The sequence below is a fragment of the Terrapene carolina genome, unplaced genomic scaffold (assembly GCF_002925995.2).
Source record: "Terrapene carolina triunguis isolate 2854851 unplaced genomic scaffold, T_m_triunguis-2.0 Scaffold42, whole genome shotgun sequence".
NCBI classification, from domain to species: Eukaryota; Metazoa; Chordata; order Testudines; family Emydidae; genus Terrapene; species Terrapene triunguis.
The window spans coordinates 58,109,761-58,134,053 of record NW_020664393.1 but is presented as its reverse complement, the minus strand read 5'-3'; the positions used below and the strand labels follow the sequence as shown (position 1 = coordinate 58,134,053).

General features: G+C 43.7%; 1 protein-coding gene across 5 annotated transcripts; it reads left to right on the top strand.

The window, feature by feature from the left end:
- Positions 1-2,103: 2,103 nt before the first annotated feature.
- On the top strand, positions 2,104-23,840 carry E2F6 (E2F transcription factor 6). 5 transcript variants are annotated; one of them, XM_026655512.2, is made up of 7 exons: positions 2,104-2,196; positions 4,902-4,956; positions 16,097-16,313; positions 16,719-16,877; positions 17,450-17,564; positions 19,960-20,107; positions 22,892-23,839. In XM_026655512.2, exons 2-7 carry the CDS (start codon positions 4,923-4,925, stop codon positions 22,894-22,896), a joined length of 678 nt encoding a protein of 225 aa, XP_026511297.1. In that variant the 5' UTR covers positions 2,104-2,196; positions 4,902-4,922; the 3' UTR covers positions 22,897-23,839. The 5 variants fall into 5 exon arrangements, with proteins under 5 accessions (XP_026511297.1, XP_026511282.1, XP_026511275.1 ...); XM_026655497.2 differs by lacking the exon at positions 2,104-2,196 and adding an exon at positions 2,848-3,225 and having other exon boundaries at positions 16,097-16,307; positions 22,892-23,840; XM_026655490.2 differs by lacking the exon at positions 2,104-2,196 and adding an exon at positions 2,848-3,225 and having other exon boundaries at positions 22,892-23,840.
- Positions 23,841-24,293: the final 453 nt, after the last annotated feature.

The following is a 24,293-nucleotide window of genomic DNA, read 5'->3' as shown; positions in this document are numbered from 1 at the left end:
AAAGCGCTGCCACAGCAGCGCTTTAACGTCTCTGCCCCTTTTGCCTCCCCTGTCGGCGGCCCTACTGGTAGGGTCTGTACTGGCAGGGCCGCCGACGGGGAAGGGGCAGCAACGTTAAAGCGCTGCCGTGGCAGCGCTTTAATGTTGCTGCCCCTTTCCCATCGGCAGCCCTGCCAGTACAGACCTACCGGCAGGGCCGTCGACAGGGGAGGCAAAAGGTTCAGGGACGTTAAAGCGCTGCCGCAGCAAAGGACCCTGCTTAAAACGTTGCTGCGGCAGCGCTTTTACATCATTGCCCCCCCCGGACCGCCAATGGGGGCGGGCAAAAGGAATGGCTGCCCCTGGGCCAGCGATTTAAAAGGGCCCAGGGCTCCACTGTGGCAGCAGTAGCCGGAGCTCCGGGACCTTTAAACCGCTGCTGGAGCCCCAGGCAGCGCGGGCCAGGGAGCGTGGATGGGCTTGCTGGGTGATGCTGACCCCCAGCCCCGCCCCTTCCGCCCAAGACCCTGCCCTTCCAGGGAGGCCAGAGCCGGCCCCCGTACTGGTAGGTCTAAAGAGTTACTTTCACCCCTGGTTATAGCTCATTGCAGTGCAAAAAACCAACCACAACATAGGATTAAATTGACTTGTGTACAGTACCAGCACAAAGAAAGAAACATGAATTTTATCCACAACCCATACAGGACCCCATACAGGGAAGAAACTTCAGGGGTGTTTTATGCAGAGAAACCCAACCACAAATTACCTATTAGTGGCCTTATTTTAGAGCTTGCAGGGACAATCAATGGAAATAGCCAGTACGAACAGAATGATTTTAACTGATGAATGAGCATTTTAGTTGTACATCATTTAAAAGGTAGTGAGCATATTTTGACTTTACATACAGAATGCAGGAAGTGACTCGGAGCTTTTCCTTTTGAGAGCCCTGCTAAGGCAAAGAGATGTACAAACAGGCTAGTGCCCATGGCGGTAGTCAGAGGAATGGGATGGGAGAAAGGAGCTGTGAGAGAGGGGAAATGATTTGAAGGAGGGGCAGGAGCTATTGGGGGGGCGGGGGGAGAAAGGTACAGGGTTGGTTCAGGCAGGCTGTACAAGCTGCTGTTGTTGGAAGGCCTCCCACTCACACCTCAGAAACAGGGAGAGAGACTCTTCAATAATGACAAATACAAAGTACTCCACTTAGGAAGGAATACTCAACTGCACAAATACAAAATGGGAAATGACTGCCTAGGAAGGAGTATTGCAGAAAAGGATAGTAGATCACAAACTAAATATGGGCCAACAATGTAACACTGTTGCAAAAAAAAAAAAAAAAAAAAAAAAAAAAAAAAAAAAAAAAAAAAAAAAGCAAATATCATTCTGGGATGTATTAGCATGAATGATGTTGTAAGCAAGACATAAGAAGTAATTCTTCCACTCTATTCAACACTGATAAGGCCTGAACTGGAGTGTTCTGTCCAGTTCAGGACACCACACTTCAAGAAAAATATGGGCAATTGGAGAAAGTACAGGGAAGAGCAACAAAAATTATTAAAGTTCTAGAAAACATGACCTACAAGGCAAGGCTGAAAAAAATGGGTTTGTTTAGTCTGGGGAAGAGAAGACTGGGAGGGACATAATCTTCAAGTGCATAAAAGGTTGTCATAAATAGAAGGGTGATCAATGGCTCTCCTTATCCACTGAGGGATGGTCTAGATCAGGGTGCCCAACCTACAGCCTGCAAGCCATGAACAGCTAACCAGAGCATTTCATAAGGCTCACGGCCTGCTTCAACACAATATACTAACAGCCAATTCATTAGCATTTTGTCACCATGTTTACATCAGTTTAGTTTACACAAGGGTGTAAATACACAATACTGTACCTATAAACAACCTATTTAAATACATACAAAACAAGCTGAACTTAAAATATAAATCAATCCATGTGACTTTAAATCCTATTAAAATATGTAGAATCTGTTTGGCTCACACAAGGTTGGGCTTACGTTTATGTGACCCTCCTATGTAATAAGGTTGGGCACCACTGGTCTAGATAACACTTAGTCCTGCCTCAGTGCAGGGGACTGGACTAGCTGAGCTACCGAGATCCCTTCCAGTCCTACGTTTGTAGGAGTCCAGGATTCTGAGCATGCTGAGCTCCTTACCACACATACTGGAAACCACCTGCTGACTCTTGACACCTGTCCCTCCACAGGTATCTCTCTGCTGAATCATGAGGGGAGGGGAGGGGAGAGGAGTATCTGGGGGGAGGTGACGGTGCCCCCGCACGAAAGGGCTTTGTTTGGTCTCCCACACAGAGGGCAATGGCGGCGCCTGGGAAGGGGCTTTCTCCAAACCTAGAGCCATGGAGGGGCCCAAAGGTTTAGTGAGATGGGAGCGGGTGGGGTACAGCACAGCTCCTGGGGCCTCGAGAGCCTCTCTCCGGTTTCAATTGCTTCTCCCACGGGAGTCGGGCTGCAGAGCGCCCCCCACGGGCTGGGGCCAGCAGGGCTTAGCCCAGGCGGGATTTGGGTTACGGGTGTTTTCCTCCATTGCCTCCTCTCACCCTTCAAAAAAGAAAATACCCTGAGATTCACTAGGGCGTCGGCCCAGCGCCGTGCCCCGCACCCGGCCGCGCAGGGGAAGGGAGAGGGACGGGTAACGTCCCCCGCCCTGAGGCGAGCGCCTCCACCGCAGGGCTGGCGAGACGGTTATGACGTCACAAAAAGCGCCCTCTCAGAATTCACCGGCCCGCCACTCACGAGCGCCGCAAGGAAGGGGCGGGGTTTGTGCAGCCAGGGGACGGGGCAGCCTGCGTCACCCGTTCGCGGAGGCTTGTGGGTAAGGGAGGCCAGCCGCCGGAGCCAGGCTGAGGGGCGGAGAATGGGGGCTGTGGCGGGAGGCAGCGGCTTGCTGCGAGAGGCGGCGGCGCCATGGACTGAGTGACACGGGGAGCCTCACGCCGCCATCGCCGGGAGTCGCTTTTCCCGCCCAGCGGCCGCCGGCGTGGGGAGCGGATCGCAACGCAGCCGGGCCCTGCCCGCTCCTCCCAGAGGTGTGACGGGGGGCGGCGCTTGCCCGGCCATGGACTCGCAGCTCCAGGTGGGCGGCGGCCTGTAAGCAGCGTCCCAGGCCGCGAGAGGCTTGACGCCGACCGCTGGGCGGGGAGGAGAGGGGCCGAGCTAATATGGCCACCCCCGCCAAGGGGAAGAGCCTGCGGCCGCTGTACCCGGACACGCTGCGGGTGAGTGAGGGCGGGAAGCGGCTGGTGGCTGCGCGGCGCCCTGGCCCCTTCTGCGAGCACAGAGAGCGCGGGGGACCCCTGAGATGGGGGCGATGTCCGGCTTTCTCCACGCGCCGTAAATGACCCTTCCCCCCCCCCCCCAACCCCCCCCCCGGCGCCCCGGGAAAAGGAAGGATGCGGCGGCGGCGTTAAAAATCAGAGTCGCCAAAAAAGATGCTTTTCTTAGGTGTGCGGCTTAAATGACGTTAAGGGGTAGGGCGGCTGCCCGCTGCTGATTGCTCTGCGCGGCGCTGGCTCTCCGGACGCCTTGGCCGCTGCTGCAGATAAACCGCTTCGTTCTCCCCGGGTTTGTTCGCAGGTTCTGCTGCGCTGATGATGTAGTGGGTTACCCGGGAGTATGATTTAAAAACACGATCTGTTCATTCGGAAATAAAAAAGCTACATCTGTTTCAACTGCTGTGGATTTTTTTGAACTTATTTTTATAAATCCTAAAACTTGAGCTAAATTTGACTGGATAGCTTTTTTTCTGCATTTTTCATGGGTTGGTAGCTGGAAATTTTAGGTGTTTCACTGGGGAAACTTTGATAAACGCCCTTGTTTTGTGGCATTACTTCAAGAGAAGTAGCAGGAAAAAGAGGGAGGCCTTGCGGGATCACTGTTGCAATTCCATTGCTCAGAAAACATCCAGGGTTAATACAAATTCTGCTACTAGCATAGTCTGCCAGCCTAAGGGCTGGTCCACACTGGGGCGGGGGATCGATCTAGGAAACGCAACTTCAGCTACGAGAATAGCGTAGCTGAAGTCGACGTTTTCTAGATTGAACTAAGTTTACTTACTGCGGGTCCACGCGGCGCAGGCAAGCTCCCCCGTCGACAGCCCTTCCTCCTCTTTGCGAGCAGGAGTTCCGCAGTCGACGGGGGAGCGCTTCTGGGATCGATTTATCGCGTCCAGATGAGACGCGATAAATCGATCCCAGAAGATCGATCTCTATCCGCTGAATCGGGCGGGTAGTGTGGACCTAGCCTAAGAGTTGAAGTCAAACTATTTGCATTGTAATTATATTGACCTGTGTTCTAAATTATATAATCTATGTAATGGGCCATCAAGAAGTGAAGGGAGAGATGATCAAGGCATCCATTAATGCTTTCTATGTGAGGAGCGAACCCCTGGCCCAGCTAAGCAGGAACATTCTCTCCCCCACCTGAGTGCCTCATAGCAACTACCTGGGTGGATCACCAGTCCTTTATAACTCCTGATATCTGCAGTTGTCATAGGAGTTGAGTTTTGGGGGGTGTCTTCACTACTCACCCCTTCCACAAGCCTTTATGTTAATCCTATGTGGCTCAAGTGCCTGTGTCTGCTATTGGTTGGGAAAGGTTTGAGCCAGAGCACAGTGAAAACTAGCCCAGTTGTCAGTTTCACCCTACAGAGTTTTCAATCCCAGGAGTGAAATCTAACCAGATGGTTAAATTTTCCCTTGGTTACACTTACGCAAAGCTAGGAACAGTAGAAAAAACACTGAAGCTCTCTGAAGACTTAAGACAACTTATTTAACACAAACTTCCATTCTACAGAAGGGAAGCTAACCTTCACTCAGGAAAGCTTCCTGTTTGCCATATGTATATTTCATGTCTTATACTAACCTTTTTTGTGCTTTGTTTTGTTTTTTTTTAGCCACCAACAATCAACCTTAATATGGAAGATGAGGTACAGTTTGTGACAATGAGAAGTAAGTTCCCGAACTTCAAATTTAGACATGTTTCTTTTTCTCAAGGTTTATGCGGTTAGAGGAGGAGTTTGAATAAACTGCTGCTCTCTTCACAAACTTACTTCATGTATTTACCCAAAGAATGCCAGGCACTGTACACATACTTGCCTCCTTTTTTGTTTATAATCTGTATAAAACAGAGTGAGGGATGGCATGGAGCAAAATCAGCAGTTGAGCAAGCAGTAATAATCAGCCCATCACTGACCATTTTGTTTTTCACTTTCCATCTCCTTATAGTGATGGGGTATAAATAGGGCCCTACCAAATTCCTGGTTCATTTTGGTCAATTTCACGAGCATAGGATTTTTAAAATTGTAAATTTCATGATTTTAGCTATTTAAATCTGAAATTACATGGTGTTGTAATTGTAGGGGTCCTGACCCAAAAAGGAGTTATGGGGGGATCACAAGGTTATTGTGTGTGTGTGTGTGTGGGGGGGGGGTTGCAGTACTGCTACCCTTACTTCTGCGCAGCTGCTGGTGGTGGCACTGCCTTCAGAGCTGGGCAGCTGGAGGGTGGTGGCTGCTGGCTGGGAGCCCAGCTCTGAAGGCAGAGCTGCCGCCAGCAGCAGTGCAGAAGTAAGCATGGCATGGTATGGTATTGCCACCTTTACCTTTGCGCTGCAGCCTGCAGAGCTGGACCCTCTGTCAGCAGCCGCCACTCTCCGGCTGCCCAGCTCTGAAGGCAGCAGCACATAAGTAAGGGTGGCATGGTATGGTATTGTCAGTCTTACTTCTGTGATGCTGCTGGCAGGGCGCTGCCTTCACAGCTGAGTGCCAGCAGCCGCCACTCTCCGGTTACCCAGCTCTGAAGGCAGTGCAAAAATAAGGGTGGCAATACTGTGACCCCCCCCCCCTTAAACCCACCTCCCCCCCCCCCCCCCCCGCAACTCCCTTTTGGGTCAGAACTCCCAATTTGAGAAACGCTGGCCTCCCCCGTGAAATCTATATAGTATAGGGTAAAAGCACACAAAAGATCAGTTCAGATTTCACAGTCCATGATGCGTTTTTCATGGCTGTGAATTTCATAGGGCCATAGGTATAGATAGGTATGGTTAATTGACCTTATGGAAGACATGCTGGAATGGAGCAGGGAAATTGGGCTACAGGCATATAAGGCCTGATAGGAAAGGGATGATCAAATATGAAATGCATCTAATTCTTTTTTTAACCCCATTATAGTTTTGGTCTTCACATCATCCCCTGGCAATAAGTTCTACAGTAATATTTCCTTTTGTTTGTTTTAAATCTCGTTATCAGATTTGCCCTTTACTTTGCGGTATGCTCATTTATTAGGGTTACTCTTCTGGGGAGGGGGTTTCTGTAATTCTATCAATGTGCTGCTCATGTCAAGTGTGTTTTCATATGGAGCTCTACTTCTCCCTTCTGCAATTCCCCTCCCACTGGAGCTATCCTGCAGGACCTGTGTTCCCTAAGGCTGGGTTCCTCCAGAGAGAGAGAGAGACACACACACACACACTCTCTCTCTCTCTCTCTCTCTCCTCCCCCCCCCCCCCCTTATATGCCCCTGGGCTCAATAGGCTGGGCCAAGCTGCACTTTCAGGCTGTCACCCTTATATGCCACAATTACTGTACCGGAGTAGAGTAAGGGTATGTCTACACTACGGGATTAATCCGAATTTACAGAATTCGAATTTTGGAAACAGATTGTATAAAGTCGAATGTATGCGGCCACACTAAGCACATTAATTCGGTGGTGTGCGTCCACGTACCGGGGCTAGCGTCGATTTCCGGAGCGTTCCACTGTGGGTAGTTATCCCATAGCTATCCCATATTTCTTGCAGTCTCCCCCGCCCATTGGAATTCTGGGTTGAGATCCCAGTGCCTGATGGGGAAAAAACATTGTCGCAGGTTGTTTGGGGTACAGCCTCACCCCTCCCTCCATGAAAGCAACGGCAGACAACCGTTTTGCGCCTTTTTTCCTGGATGAACACAGCAGACGCCATACCACGGCAAGCATGGAGCCCGCTCAGCTCAAGACAGCAGTCATGAACATTGTAAACACCTCACGCATTATCGTGCAGTTTATGCTGAACCAGGACCAGAAAAACGAGGCGAGGATGCGGCGATGGCAGCGCGGTGACGAGAGTGATATGGACATGGACACAGAATTCTCTCAAACCACGGGTCCCGGCACTTTGGAGATCATGTTGTTAATGGGGCAGGTTCTATCCGTGGAACGCCGATTCTGGGCCCGGAAAACAAGCACAGACTGGTGGGACCGCATAGTGTTGCAGGTGTGGGACGATTCCCAGTGGCTGTGAAACTTTCGCATGTGTAAGGGCACTTTCATGGAACTTTGTGACTTGCTTTCCCCTGCCCTGAAGCGCCAGAATACCAGGATGAGAGCAGCCCTCACAGTTGAGAAGCGAGTGGCAATAACCCTGTGGAAGCTTGCAACGCCAGACAGCTACCGGTCAGTCAGGAATCAATTTGGAGTGAGCAAATCTACTGTGGGGGCTACTGTCATGCAAGTAGCCAAAGCAATCATTGAGCTGCTGCTACGAAAGGTAGTGACTCTGGGAAATGTGCAGGCCATAGTGGATGGCTTTGCTGCAATGGGATTCTCTAACGTGGTGGGGCGATAGATGGAACCCATATCCCTATCTTGGCACCGGAGCACCAGGGTACCCAGTACATAAACCTCAAGGGTTACTTTTCAGTGGTGCTGCAAGCACTGGTGGATCACAGGGGACATTTCACCAACATCAATTTGGGCTGGCCGGGAAGGGTTCATGATGCTTGCGTCTTCAGTAACACTACTCTGTTTAAACGGCTGCAGCAAGGGACTTACTTCCCGGACCAGAAAATAACCGTTGGGGATGTTGAAATGCCTATAGTTATCCTTGGGGACCCAGCCTACCTATTAATGCCATGGCTCATGAAGCCATACACAGACAGCCTGGACAGGAGTCAGGAGCTGTTCAACTACAGGCTGAGCAAGTGCAGAATGGTGGTGGAATGTGCATTTGGCTGTTTAAAAGGTCGCTGGCGCACTTTACTGACTCGCTCAGACCTCAGCCAAACCAATATCCCCATTGTTATTGCTGCTTGCTGTGTGCTGCACAATCTGTGAGAGTAAGGGGGAGACCTTTATGGCGGGGCGGGAGGCTGAGGCAAATCGCCTGGCTGCTGATTACGCGCAGCCAGACACCAGGGCGATTAGAAGAGCACATCAGGAAGTGCGGCGCATCAGAGAAGCTTTGAAAACCAGTTTCATGACTGGCCAGGCTACCGTGTGAAAGTTCTGTTTGTTTCTCGATGAAAACCTGCCCCCTTTATTGACTCATTCTCTGTAGGCAACCCACCCTCCCCCTTCGATCACAGCTTGCTTTCAAAGGAAATAAAGTCACTATTGTTTAAAAATCATGTATTCTTTATTAATTGATTATAAAAAGAGGGAGAGAACTGAGAAGGTAGCCTGGGTGGGGTTTGGGAGGAGGATCAGAGGGAAGGAAAAGGCCACTAAAAAAAGGTTAAAATAATGACAGCTTTTTGCTTGGGGTGGAATGGGAGGGTGCACAGCTTCCCCCGCCCCCACGTTCTTACACGTCTGGGTGAGGAGGCTATGGAACATGGGGAGGGGGGAGGTGGGTTATACAGGGGCTGCAGCGGCAGTCTGTGATCCTGCTGCCATTCCTGAAGCTCCACCAGACGCCGGAGCATGTCTGTTTGCTCACGCAGCAGCCCCAGCGTTGCATCCTGCCTCCTCTGATCTTCCTGCCGCCACCTCTCATCTCGAGCGTCTCTCCTCTCCTCACGTTGGTCCCTCATGTCCTCACGTTCACTGGCATCTTTCCTATACTTTGAAACCGTGCCCTTCCACTCATTCAGATGAGCTCTTTCATTGCGGGTGGATTCCATGATTTCCGCGAACATCTCGTCTCGCGTTCTCTTTTTCCAACGCCTTATCTGAGATAGCCTTCGGGACGGAGGAGGGAGGCTTGAAAAATTTGCAGCTGCTGGAGGGAGGGAAAAAAGGAGAGAATTTTTTAAAAAGATACATTTTACAGAACAATGCTTATACTCTTTCACGGTGAACAACACTATTCACATTACATAGCACATGTGATTTCTGTGCAAGGCCGCATTTTGCCTCTTAATATTGAGTGCCTGTGGCTTTGCTGCTACAGATCACAGACACAGGTCCGGGCAACAGAATTCGGCTTGCATGCGGCCATGGTAAGCCATTGTCTTTTGGCTTCTGCACCCTCCTTTCCCACATACCAAGCAAAGCTTGTTGAGTGCTGCAGTTTTCCTGTTAACCTTCAGCAGCAGAAAACAAACTCCCCCCCCCCCCCCCCCGCATCCAATTCTCTGGAATGATCGCTTTATCCTTCTCCCCACCGCATGGCTGGTATCAGGGAAGATCCCTGCTAGCCGCACGTGAAAAGCTCAGCGCCAATCGTGCCCGGCCCCCCCCCCTCTCCCCCGGGCGCTTGGCTTACTACAGGGAAGGATTTCTTTTCAGCCACCTCTGTCCCCTTAATTAAATTCCCGTATTTCAACCAGGTTACCATGAGCGATATCACTCTCCTGAGGATTACACAGCGAGATTAAGAACGGATGTTGCTTGAATGCCAGCAAACACCGGGACCATACGCTGCCAGGCTTTGTCATGCAACGATACCAGATTACTTGCTACTAGCATGGCGTGGTCAAGTGGACGGAATAAGGCTGCACTGCCCAGAAACCTTCTGCAAAGACTTTTGGAGTACCTCCAGGAGAGCTTCATGGAGATGTCCCTGGAGGATTTCTGCTCCATCCCCAGACACGTTAACAGACTTTTCCAGTAGCTGTACTGGCCGCGAATGCATTCCAAGTCCTCAGGGCAAATTAATCATTAAACGCTTGCTTTTAAACCATGTTTTATATTTTAAAAGGTAAGCTCGCCTGAGGTCCCTTCCATGGGGTCATGGTCTTGGGTACTTGCTTGGGAGGGTACTTCAGTCAGGCTGAGAAAAAGATCCTGGCCGTTGGGGAGAATGGAGTGCTGTGTGCTCTCCGCAAGCTCGTCCTCCTCCTCCTCTTCCCCGTCCGCAGAATCCTCAGGTGTGGCTGATGAGATTACCCCCGCCTCGGAATCCACGGTCAGAGGTGAGGTAGTGGTGGCGGCCCCCCCTAGAATTGCATGCAGCTCAGCGTAGAAGCGGCATGTCTGCGGCTCTAACCCGGAGCGACCGTTTGCCTCCTTTTGTTTTCTGATAGGTTTGTCTGAGCTCCTTGACTTTCACGCGGCACTGCTCTGAGTCCCTATTGTGGCCTCTCTCCATCATGCCCTTGGAGATTTTTTCAAAATTTTTGGCATTTCGTCTTTTCAAACGAAGTTCTGCTAGCACTGAATCCTCTCCCCATATAGCGATCAGATCCAGTACCTCCCGTACGGTCCATGCTGGTGCTCTTTTTCGATTATCGGCCTGCATGGTTACCTGTGCTGATGAGCTCTCTGTGGTCACCTGTGCTGGGCAAACAGGAAATGAAATTCAAAGGTTCGCGGAGCTTTTCCTGTCTACCTGGCCAGTGCATCCGAGTTCAGATTGCTGTCCAGAGCGGTCACAATGGTGCACTGTGGGATAGGTCCCGGAGGCCAATACCATCGAATTGCGGCCACACTAACCCTAATTTGAAATGACAATATCGATTTCGGTGCTACTCCGCTCGTCGGGGAGGAATACAGAAATCGATTTTAAGAGCCCTTTATTTTGAAATAAATGGCTTCGTTGTGTGGACGGGTGCAGGGTTAATTCGATTTAACGCTGCTAAATTCGAATTAAACTCATAGGGTAGACCAGGCCTAAGCCTGAGCAGGCTGGGTCGAACAGCACTTCCAGGCTGCCACCCTTATATGCCCGTGTACTCAGCGGACTGTGTCAAACAGCACTTTCAAGCTGCCGCCCTTATATGCCCCTGGACTCGGTAGTCTGCGTCAAGCAGCACTTCCAAGCTGCCACCCTCGTATGTCACAGATTCAGCACGTCCCTAACCCCACTTTCACATCACAATTGTACTGGTAGGTAACCCACATGATGAGCAAACCCCACAGTATATTTGGGTGCTACAAGGATCTTTAGCTTAGATAAAAGAAGCATTGCTGCAGAGTAAATGGGGAAGCTAGAAACACGAAAGAGTAAAGTTCAGAGAGAGAAGCAACCAGCTTAACCATAAAAGTTATTTATTGAATAATAGTGATAACTACACAAGGAGAGCCTAAACCAACACTATTAAAGGTTAATACCTGAGGTAGAAAAGAAAACAGAGAGAGAGGGATCTCACCGCTCCCTGAAGCTTGAATTGGTCGGGGTTCCCAGGTGATCGTAGCTCAGGGTCCTGAGTGCTGGAGACTGGCAGAGCCCCCAGCATGATCAGTCAGGAGAAGATGAAATCCCAGTGGAACTGATGCAGAGTTTTGATCCATGCATCAGAACACTTACTTAAACATAGGTAGGGGTTTTTGTAGAGAAACAACAATGGTTCAAGGGAGAACACTAGATTTGTTTATGGGTAAACTGATGACTGGAGGGTTTTCTTTAGGCTAGACAATAGGAGCTGATCACTTGGCTATGGATGGTGTTTTCTTCCAGGGAGCTCACAATACAATTAGGCTGTTTCAGTATTTAGGATATCAATCAAGGATTAATTACTAGAATTGGTCTGATAATTGCTGAGCTGGGTGTGTGCAGGCGTAGGTTCATTAACATCTGGAGCAGAGATCCCCCATGATGCAGTGCTTCCCTGCTTTTCTGGTCCCAGAGTTCAGTGCGGTGTGCGGTTCTCTGTTCTCCATTCTGTATGCTAATGGAGATACCTCTCCCATCTTTCATGCAGATGAGTCTAGGGGAGTTGCCTTTGTTCTTGTCACCCTTGTCAGGAGGGGTCTAGGTGTGTCTCCCAACGCCCTTTACTGCTCTCTGCAAGTCTTTTCTCTGATCAGTTTTGGTTCAAGCAGAGGCTGGTGGGGGAGGGGGGGTGTCTTTCATGAGTCAGGCTGGATACTGCGCCCTGGTTCCCCAAGAACACAGCTGACTGGTATCAATCTGCTCCCTATTAATTTCGTTGGATGACCCCTGGTTCTTGTGTTATGTGAAGGAATAAATAACACTTCCTTATTCACCTTCTCCACACATTCATGATTTTATAGATCTCCATGTCCCCCCTAAGTCATTTCTTTTCCAGGCTGAAAAGTCCCAGTCTTATTAATATCTCTTTGTATGGAAGCTGTTCCATATCCCTAATAATTTTTGTTGCTCTTCTCTGTACCTTTTCCAACTCTAATATCTTTTTGAGATGGGGCAACCAGAACTGCATGAAGTATTCCAGGTGTGGGCATACCATGGTTTTATATAGTGGCATTATGATATTTTCTGTCTTACTATTTATCCCTTTCCTAGTGGTTCCTAACATTCTGTTAATTTTTTTGACTGCTGCTGCACATTGAGTGGATGTTTTCAGAGAATTATCCACAATGACTCCAAGATCTTTCTTGAGTGGTAATAGCTAATTTAGACCCCATCATTTTGTATGTATAGTTGAGATTGTTTTCCAATGTGCATTACTTTGCATTTATCAACACTGAATTTCATCTTGTTGCCCAGTCACCCAGTTTTGTGAGATCTCTTTGTCACTCTTTGCACTCTGCTTTGGACTTAACTATCTTAAGTAATTTTGTATCATCTGTCAAATTTGCCACCTCACTGTTTACTTCTTTTTCCAGATCATTTATGAATATGTTGAACAGCACTGGTCCCAGTACAGATCCCTGGTGCACCCCACTACCTGTCTTCATTGTGAAAACTGACCATTTATTCCTACCCTTTGTTTCCTATCTTTTAACCAGTTATTGATCCATGAGAGGACCTACCCTTTTATCCCATGACTGCTTAATTTGCTTAAGAACCTTTAGTGGGGGACTTTGTCAAAGGCTTTGTGAAAGTCCAAGTACACTATATCCACTGGATCACCCTTGTCCACGTGTTTGTTGACCTCCCCTCAAAGAATTCTAATAGATTGGTGAGATGTGATTTCCCTTTATAAAAGCCATGTTGACTCTTCCCCCAACAAGTCATGTTCATCCATGTGCCTCACAATTTTGTTCTTTACTATAGTTTCAACCAATTTGCCTGGTACCGAAGTTGCCTATAATTGCAAGGATTGACTCTGGAGCCTTTTCTAAAAATTGGTGTCACATTAGCTATCCTCCAGTCATCTGGTGCAGAAGCTGATTAAAGTGATAGGTTACATACCGCAGTTAGTAGTTCTGCAGTTTCATATTTGAGTTCCTTCAAAACTCTTGTGTGAATACCATCTGGACCTGGAGGCTTATTACCATTTAATTTATCAATTTGTTCCAGAACCTCCTCTGTTGACACATCAGCCTGGGACAGTACCTCAGATTTGTCACCTAAAAAGAAGGTGTGGGAATCTCCCTCACATCCTCTGCAGTGAAGACTGATGCAAATAATTCATTTAGTTTCTCCACAATGGTCTTATCTTCCTTGAGTGCTCTCTTAGCACCTTGATCGTCCAGTGGCCCCACTGATTGTTTGGTAGGCTTCCTGCTTCTGGTGTACTTACAATTTTTTTTGGCTGTTTAGTTTAATTTGATGTCGTGATTGGATCTCTGCCGTTCTGATATACAAGGTATACAACCTTACAGGAATGGAATAAATAATATACTATAAAGATGTCATGCAAACTAAGGACAAATGTGTCTCATTAATACTGGAAAATTTCAATTAAAAAATCTTAAGATTTATTAAGTCAAACCTGAAGTAGGCATAGTCTTAACAGAATCAGGGACAGAAATTGGTAGTTTAGTTGTACAAATTAAGGAATATATGGGACAAATTCTGCTATGAGTTACATGCCATGCAACTCAATTGAAGTTAGTGGACTGTGGAGAATTTGGCCCATAGGTGTGTTTTGTTTTGTTTTGTTCTTTAAATCAAATTTCAGATACTCTTGGGCTGTAAAACCTGGACTGGAGTGCACCCTATAGTGGTACAATATTTGAAACATCTGATCTATAGAGAGAACCAGTAAGAGAGCCTCTTAGGCCTGTGGCGCACCTTCAGTGTTTTACAGATAGACTGAGGTAGGTCTTGATTCCATATACTCTCAAAGGACTCTTGGACCCATAGGGTATGTCTACACTACGGGATTACTCCGAATTTACAGAATTCAGTTTTTGGCAACTGATTGTATAAAGTCGAGTGCATGCGGCCACACTAAACACATTAATTTGGCGGTGTGCGTCCATGTACCGAGGCTAGCGTCGACTTCCGCAGAAATGATGAGCTGCATGCCATTCTAGGGGGTGCCCCTACAACAACACCACCCGTTGCTTCCCTCCTGGGCTACCTTGGCAGTTATCCCCCCATTTGTGTGATGAAGTAATAAAGAATGCATGAATTTGAAACACTTACTTTATTGCCTCTGCAAGCAGAGATCAAAGGGGGGCGGGGCGGTTGGCTTACAGCGAAGTCAAGTGAACCACCATTCTGTACTTGCTCAGCCTATAGCTGAAAATGGGAATCTGTGATAAGCACTAGGATAGAAGCACAGGCAGGACTGAATCTCCATTTGTGTGTAGGCCTTTGGTTGACACTGGTAAAATACAAAATGTCCCAGGATATGTATGTTGGGGGACAGTTCTAAACGGCAGCTTTATTTTTTTATTTGCAGCAAAATGTAGAGGTCTGAGTATCTGATTATGAGCCCTGGGAGCAAGGGGTAGGCTGGGGTAGGTGCGACCGCGCAGTGCTGCTGACTGGGAGAGCAGCCTGAGGCAGAAGCCTCCAGCTGGCATGATATTCCAGGCAGGACTGAATCTCCATTACACAAAACTTAAAGAAGAGAATGACCTGGAGTCATTCCCCTTTTTGTCCAGGCGCCCCGACCGACCTTACCAAGGCCAGCCAGGAGCACCCACGGGACGACGATGACGGTTACCAGTCATACTGCACCATCTGTCGTCCGCAAGGCAAGGGGATGCTGCTGTGTAGTGCTGTGGTCACAGCTATACAAGCAAAGCTGTGCTACATATTGGTAAAGTGCAATTTTGCTGGTATGACTGCATCTACACTACAGACTTCTGCTGGCATAAGTGTGACCCCTGACCAATATAACTGTGCTGACAGTCATCTGCAGTGTAGACATAACCTCAGTTTAAACAACCTTTCTCACAGTCAGAAGCAAAACATTTCCAAATTAATTCCACTTCCCCTAAAAAAAAAAAAAAAAAAAAAAATCACCTGGAAAACACAGCATAAAAAACCTTTCTCCCAACGGGGTAACTTCCCCCTACAAGTTATTAGCACCTTTTCTTAGTTGTCATGCAAAGGAGGGGAAAAAAGAAAACTTTCTGTTGATTAAATAGTTTTCTCTGGTCAATGTCTGAATTAATCTCTTCTTTCTGAAAGATCAAAAGGCAGCTGGAGTTCTTAAAAAAAGATTTTGTACCTGGTGTTTTGATTAAATGAAATGGAGGCGCAAATTGGCCAGTGATTGAATTTAAGTTAATTGTAGTAATTGATATTCATATAATTACAGCTGTTTGAAAACTGGGTGGTCTAGTTTACTTTTTCCTTTGTGAACTTGTTAAATGGCTCCTATGTGCAGACATAATAAGCAACTTTTAATTTTGTTCTATTTAAGTGAGGGACCAGATGGCATAGGTAGGTGCCATTCAGACAATCTTTTATCTCTTGATTACAGGCTTGTAATTGGCAACAGGACTATTTTAAACAAAAGATATCATCATGGCTGTTTAGTAACCAACCAGTTTGTAAAATTACTTATACAGATGTTCATATCACAGTTGATATCCTTGTTGGAAGTCTAATGTCAAGAATTTAAAAGGCATGGAGATACCTTTTAGCTTTCTAGATAAAACTTCTGCAAATTAATTAAGGCATATTGGATGGACAGCTTTCTTTACGACTTGTACTGATATAGAACAAAACTTCAACCTCCTGTGCTAATATAACACTTTTCATAAGCATTGTATATTGGAAAATTATGACAATGCTTTGAACAGAGCTGCAAGGATTAATACTAAATGATACGATATCAAACCTTTACAGAAACCCTGAAAGTCACAAAGCCTCGTTTTGATGCATCCCTGGTTTACTTGACCCGAAAATTCATGGATCTTGTCAAAACTGCTCCAGATGGTGTTCTTGATTTGAATGAAGTAGCAACAACTCTGGGGGTACGAAAACGAAGAGTATATGACATCACCAATGTATTGGATGGAATCCACCTAATTCAGAAAAGATCTAAGAATCTTATCCAGTGGGTGTGAGTTGGCTTCGAAATTTCTAACTTACATTTGCAAAAATGCTTTGTATAATGTTGTTTGACCTAACTTTGACCTAATTGTGAACATGTGTTTTAGCTTCATTAGTGTTTTGCAGTAACTTTCATAAATGAGATGGTACAGCCTCTTAAATTGCACTGTATAATTAATACAGTCTGTAATTATAGGATGCTTTTAACTTTCTAATATCAGGAAATGAAGCAATTGTGAAGGGTTTTTTTTTTAACTGACTACAAGAAACTAAAAATAATAGTTTGACCAAAAAGCTTTCAACATTTTAGCTACGCTTTTTTAAAAGTGAAAAAATGTTTAAGTATTTTGTATTACACTTTATTTATAAATATAAGCTTTAAATAATGTTCTTGATAACTTTCATATTCTTTTAGAGGATCTGATCTCGATCAGATTGCTGGAAAGGCATCAGAGCAACAAAAGCTTAGAGATGAACTTTCTGACTTATCAGCAATGGAAGAAGCTCTGGATGAATTAATTAAAGACTGTGCTCACCAGTTGTTTGAATTAACGGATGACACAGAAAACACAAAATATCCTTTTAATTCCTGCATCAGTTACTTTGGCTACTGGCGCCAAGCAGTTAGTGATGGAAATTTAGAATGGCGAGTAAGAGGTGGAATTCACTGCCTTCTTCCTCATGCTTTAGTACAGGGCAAGTAATACTTGGAATTACTGGTCCCAAAGAAACTTACATTTGCAGATATATGTCTATATAGCCTAAACTGCAGAGGCTAAAAGTTGACGGAGCAGTCTTAAAGGAACACTGTCACTGTAGTAATTATGAATATTTGCATTTAGTAGTCCTATCTCATAGGCAAGCTTTGACAAATGAAAAGTAGTTTTGTAATTGAGACACGAGTTGAACACTAAACATGAAAATTGGGAATATCACCTAAGATTCTCATTCTATGCTTGCCTCTAGGCAGAAGGCTAACTAGAAAAAAGTCTGGTGCTTAAATAAATTCATTTTCAGACAATAACCAGTGAAACTTGTCCATTCCTTGAAAGATATCAGAAAGTAATTATATCACAAGTTAACAGCCATACCTTCTTCTTAAAACAGTTAACAGATTTCCTTATAGAATCCTTGACTTATGTGTACACTAGCTTATGTGACATATCAAGATATTCATAGCATTAAGGCCTTTCAAGAACAGATTGTTATGGCAATCAAAGCTCCAGAAGAAACAAAACTAGAAATACCAGCTCCTAAAGAAGTAAGTATTGCTTTTTTTCACTCTAAAGCAACTACATTTTTAGAATTAGAGTTTGCAAGAAGAGCAGTTGATTTTTCACTTACAGAAATTAATATTGGTATTATATAATATTGGCATTCTTATCTGATACGTTTCATAAAACAAAGCTACCTGCTATAATGTTTGGTATAAAAGTGTGTGAGGACAGTCTTCGCTTTTAAGATAGTGACTCTTATTGCCTAGACTAGGAAAATACTATATCATAGATTACCACTTCACTTTTGCTGGGGATGAGGGAGCATCTGTAACTGATGCCCAAGCTACCTCATTCGGTATTTGAGTTTGAGGGGGAATTGAATAAAGAAGCTTATACAGTACTTTACAGGGTTTAGTACAAACTCCTAAGTATAAATAGATTGTAAAATCTAGGCAAGTGAGATCATTCTAGAATTTTTTCAGGAGAAGATTATTATAATTGCTAGTGAAAAGTACCTCTCTGGTCGTTTACTGTCCTGTTATATAGGAAGTCAGACTAGATGATCATAATGGTTCCTTCTGGCCTAAAAAAATGACGTAGTTTATTTTTGTTACAAATCGCAAAAATATTGTGACTTTGGGCATGTATGTGTTTGCTGAGGTACACGTGCTGATTTCATCTGAAAATTCTTTATTCCAAGTTCTGAATAGAACAGACTATGTGCAAGATGCATCTGTTTTTAAAGGTGAAAAGGGGTAAAAAAGGAGCATTTGAAGCCAGAGTAGGAGAAAGTTTTCTATGCAAGTTATACTCTGCTTCTTTAATTTTCTATGTTAAAAAAAGATTAAGATTGCAAAATCAAGCATTGTTAAGAAATCTCACCTTTAAGGTTCCTTATATAGCCTGAATTTGGTCCCATTGTGCATAAGCATTATGATCTTCAATTGTATGATCACATACTATTTTTCTCCACAGTGTATCTACCTCAGTCAGTGCAAAGGATAGATGGTATTCACTTAAACCTTGCTCTGGAAACAGAATTATTAATTTGTGTGGGCTTTTCTAAGATGCTCATTGCTAAATTGCCTGAATGCTTCACAAATTAATTTATTTTAACAACACACCTTGAGATGAGGTATGATTAACATCCCCTATTTTACAGATGGAGAACTTAGGCACAGAGATTAGGTTTACAAGCATACACTACTACCCAATTTGAGATTCCTAGACCTGATTTAACTTAACACTATATAGAACTTTATATGTTCAAAGCACAGCTCCTGTTGACTTCGGTTGCAGCTGTGAGCATGCAGCACTTAAGCAAATCAAATCCCAGGGTGTCAAGTCAGGCAATCAAAAAAGAGGAACACACAATTAGTGATGATCTCTGACAAGCTTGGTCTCACTAACTTGCTTAGCATCAGGGAGCTACAGCTTTTCAAAGAACGTATTGCTTTGGCTATATTAAAAATGTCTGGCAGTGTGTTTTTCCCTACTTTCATTCTTGGAAACAGCTGTAAACTGCCTTGGCTGAAATTTTCCAAAATGATTCCTCCTGAGGTAGATGCCTAACATGGAAATTTTCAGCCTAAATGGTTCGTTAGGCACAGTTTTATAAGCAACTGAAAACAGGGGCTTATAATGGAAAGTTTCAGGCAACCTTACTAAGAGGTGCTACCAGCCCTGACTGTAATTGTTTAGAAAGCTAGAACAACATACTGTAAAATTTTCATGCATATTTGATTTTTTTTCCTATTACAATGCACTTGTCTCTGGGGAAAAAATAGTTCTGGAACTTGTTTTCCTATAATGTTTATGCCTAAATCGTTTTTTTGATTAATGTCTTGGGGTGATTTGGTGTCCTTTGCCTTTGGTTCTTGAAAGCCCATTACATTGCTGATATTATCTACTGGGGGTGTTGATATAGCAGTTTATGAAATTTGTTCTGCCTTACTGATTGTGCTAGCAGTAAAATTTTTGCCAACACTGACACTTTTGAGCTATTCAATTGTCACATTGACCCTAAACTCATCACTTTTGCTACCTCTGTTTTTAACAGTGTAATAAAATTCAGTCATTTATCAACATGGCCTGTTGAAAATGACCAACTAAAAAAAAATAGTTCTTCACATTGGATAGACCCTCATCAAAACAAAACCCTTCTAGTGCACAGAATTGTTCTGTTGCTTAATTACATTATTTAATCGGTGTCATTCAATATGGCAGCTTCATAGGTAACCCTATCAATTTACCAAGAACTAAAGAACCTTTACATGGCTTAATTAAAGTCTATTAAAGTTAAAATGTCCCTCCTATATCTGGACCTGTTCTTGTATGTTAATTTGTGTTAAAATATATGCAAAATACTTGAAGTAAAAATTAGTTTGGCTTAATCTATAAATTTCTTCTGATTTTGAATATATTACATCTGTTTTACAGGATTGTATAGAAGTACGTATAAAGAGCACAAAGGGACCCATTGATGTATATTTATGTGAAGTGGAGCAAAATAACCCAGGTGCCAAAACTTTTGAAGATATGGATACTCTGACATCAGAAACTAAATCCTCAGTACCTCTCGATGAAGGTATGTGAGAAATTTAAATGGAAGAAAGGCATTTATCAACATAAGACAAACTACTGTGAAATATGTATTGTATCATTCTGATAAATTGAGCTGGTTAAACACTTCTAATCCCCCTGAAACGTGTGTAATTTTTAAAGTGGGCTAAATTCTCAGCATACGAAAAATATTTCAGAACCAACTTTAGCCCTCGTTACTAGAGCTGTGCAAAATCTTTTGGATGAATAGTTTATTTGTTGGAAAATGTTTTTTTTTGTTGACCTGAAACTGTTTTCAAATTTGACACACATTAATTGAATAGTTTAGTCCAAAAAACTTTTGGGATAGATTCGCAAGGGAACGTAGGTCCCATTCAGAAAACAGCTGGCGGTGGGTTCCTCCTTATAACTTTTAGCCCAATGCTTAGGGCACTCACCAGGGATGTGGAAGGCCTGGGTTCAGTTATCTCCATTGCTTGATACGGGGCAAGGATTTGGATTGAGTCTTCTACCTCACCGGATCATGCCCTAACCAGCAAGCTACAGTGTGTTCTGGGGCAAGTCTCTCTCCTGTTGAAGCTGTTCCACTTTGTATAACATACTTGAGTCGGAGAGAGAGTGAACATAGCCTGGTGGTGTGAGTCCCCTAACTACTGGGTTAAAAGTTATAAGGAAGGCGCCTCCTCTTCTTGATGTTTAGTGAATCTGGCCCTTTAATATTGCTGGAAACAAAGCATTTCAGGTCAAACGTGTTTTGTTCATCCCAGAATGGACTTCTTGATTCGCTGAAACTTTTTAGAATCTTTGGATTCACTTTGACTCAAACTAATTTTTTTTTTAACTTAATTTTATTTATTTATTACGGAACACTGGGTGAACTGAAAAAATCAGTTATTTGCTCTGCTCTACTTGTTACATATACATATTTAGATTTGTGTAACACTACTGTATAATATAATCTGGTGCCCTGCTGTTCTGTGATTAGATGTAACATGCCCTGCTACAGAATCTTACACAGTTGACAAAACAGGAAAACTTGACCACTAACTCAATAGCTCATTCAAGTGAGAGCAGATGTGTCTGTCTTCACCAGTAGAGATGCAAGATAACCAGTCATATATGCAGGTTATTGCTGTCTGGAAGCAAACAAAGCAGGATATGTAGTTTGATATGGTATGGGGAGTAGTTAAGGTGACTTATTTTCAGCAATGCTACTTGAAAAGCAGTAGTTGCCTTTCCCCGGTGTACACTTAGATTTTTGTTTTTGTGCCACTTGTGGAATAGCAACATGGTGATGTGATTAGTCTGTTTCTGACCGTCTTTGTGTTGACATAATCCTAATGCAATAGTTTTTCCTTATAAAGTATCTCCTGTGTTTTTTGTGGAGCTAATCCTAGAGGGATGAGTTGTTAACCCTTTTCAAAAGTCAGTGTAAAGAGGTCATAGATTTGTAGCTTACAGTATGTAGTTATAGGAAGTTAATTGTCTTCCATAGGGAGTGAAAATATTTTTAAACATAAAGGAGCCCAGGATTTCTGTAACTAGTGTGGGTATAAAACTGTGGATGACCTGTTCTTGTTTACTTGCCACAGCAATGCTCAATAAAATCACTAACTTCCCTCAAAATTCTCATGTCTTGTACCTTTCTACATACGTTAGTCTTGGATTTCTTCTTAGAGTGCCAAGGAAAAGAGGAATTGTGGAGTATTTCTATTACAAGATAACTTAAATAATTAATAATCAGCCATTCCAGTTTTTTTTAAATGTGAGATAGGATTCTAAAGTACACTTCTGATTTCAACCACGGCAATACTTAGCAATGTGTCCTATTAGAACAAAAAGACTAGCAGTAAGGATTTCTAGGTTTAATTCCCTCCTCTACTGCTCGTTCAAAGTGGTGGTGGGCAAATCATGTAATCTCTACCTTCATTTATCCATCTTGCAAAATGAGTATAATAACTGGTGTGATGAGACTAAATATTTTGAAATCTTTGAATATGACCAGGGCTGGCTCCAGGGTTTTGGCCGCCCCAAGCAGCCAAAACAAAAAACAAGCCGCGATCGTGATCTGCGGCGGCAATTCGGCGGGAGGTCCTTCACTCTCAGGCGGAGGGAGGGACCGTCCGTCAAATTGCCGCCGAATACCTGGAACTGCCGCCCCTGTCTGGAACGGCCGCCCCAAGCACCTGCTTGAGAAGCTGGTGCCTGGAGCCGACCCTGAATATGACATATTAATAAATTCTTTTCTGTATCAAGCATTTCTTAGTAAAGTTTGGGAAACCTCTATTAGCAGTTTAAGTTGTAAAGCACAGCATGAATTAGTTCATTATTTTACTTACATAAGCAGTCATGCTTCATGTTAGCAGTTCTTGTGTAACTACTGCTTGTCTGTATAAACTGTTCAAATGTAGGATCAGCTTTAAAGAATAACACTTCTTGTATCTGCCTAGTTCCCCCCCCCCCCACTTCCTTGGTTTTTTGTGCCTATCAAGATTTACATGCTCTTTCATGTCATGTGACCACATCTTTTTTTGTTTCCCTGGTTTAAGTACCACTGTCCTAGCGCCTCCCCACCCTTTGTTTTTCAGTATCAAAGGAGTGATCTTAACGGTGAGAGGCAATAGAACCATTTTATAGTGTCATTTGGTACCCTGGATTACACCTGAATTTTTAAAGGGCATATGTGTAAAGTTTCTAGATTAGTGTATAGCACAATAAGATCACATGTAGATGCAGTACTTTTTTTTATTCTACCATACCTTAGCTTTCATAAATATGAATGGTTATCTTTTTTTCACTTCCCTTCTAGAGTGAGATCTTCTAAATCAACTTGAAGGGTGAAGAACCATTAGAACGCCGAGTCCTGAGCAGATTATCATGAATATCTGCGCTGCAGAATTCCCTAAGAGAGCCACTTGGAACTATGAATATGCTAAACTAGTAATACTCTCAAATGTTTTTCAAACTTAAAATGGGAATAATTCAGTTGTTGAGTGCTTTCACACAATTATCTTCAATTGCTTCAGTCTAAAAGAAGGCAATTCAAGGATCCATTTTTAGGAGCTTTGTTTCTACACTTGTGCGTAATCTGCAGTGTTTGGGGAAAATGGCCTTGTTTTTTTACTGTTTTTATTAAATAATTTGAATAACAAATATGGACAAGAAATTACTTCACAAAATGAAGATTCTTTAAAGCTACATCTGGAACAAAACACCAAAACATGGTCCTACAAGAATATAGATAATAAAGAAATGCACTTTTATTTCTGAAGCTGCACTGTCACTAAACAGGATTGTTAAATATAATATTAGAATCAAGAACTGGAGTATTGGAAGGCTTTTCTTACCCATAAGGAATATAAGACAAGTAAACATCATGAAAAATTGAAGCTATGCCTTGCACTGTGTGGATGCTGTTTGCATCCAACTCCGCATGTAATTCTAGTGTGAACGATGAAGTTAAAGGCATGGCTTTCGTGTATATATCTGTATCCTGTTTAGATAGTCACTGATGGAGATTGACAAAATGAATTGCACTTCTGCCTTTGTACAGCAAAAACTGAAATAAACTTGTAAATATAAAAAGTGGTCAGTCTAACAGTGTTTAGTTCAGCTTCATCTTGGCTTTCTCTTTAAACAGTAGAAATTCATTAGGTGACATTTATGAACAGTATGAATCTGTTGTGTAAAAATGACTCGTAAATTGACAAGCATAATATATTGAAACTAGGTCTGTTGATTAATCGCAGCTAACTCACGTGATAAACTCTCAAATTAGTTATGATTAAAAAAAATCACGATTAATCGTTTTAATCGCACTGTTAATAGAATACCAATTGAAATTTATTAAATATTTTGGATGTTTTTCTACATCTTCATATATATTGTATTCTATATTGTAATTGAAATCCAAGTATATTATTTTTTATTACAAATATTTGCACTGTAAAAATGATAAACAGAAATAGTATTTTTCACTTCACCTCATACGAGTACTGTAATGCAATCTCTTTGTTGCGAAAGTGCAACTTACAAATGTAGATTTTTTTTTTGTACATAACTGCACTCAAAAACAAAACAATGTAAAACTTTAGAGGCTACACTCTGTCCCTACTTGTTCAGCCAATCGCTAAGACAAACAAGTTTGTTTACATTTACAGGAGATAATGGTGCCCTCTTCTTATTTACAATGCTATCAGAAAGTGAGAACA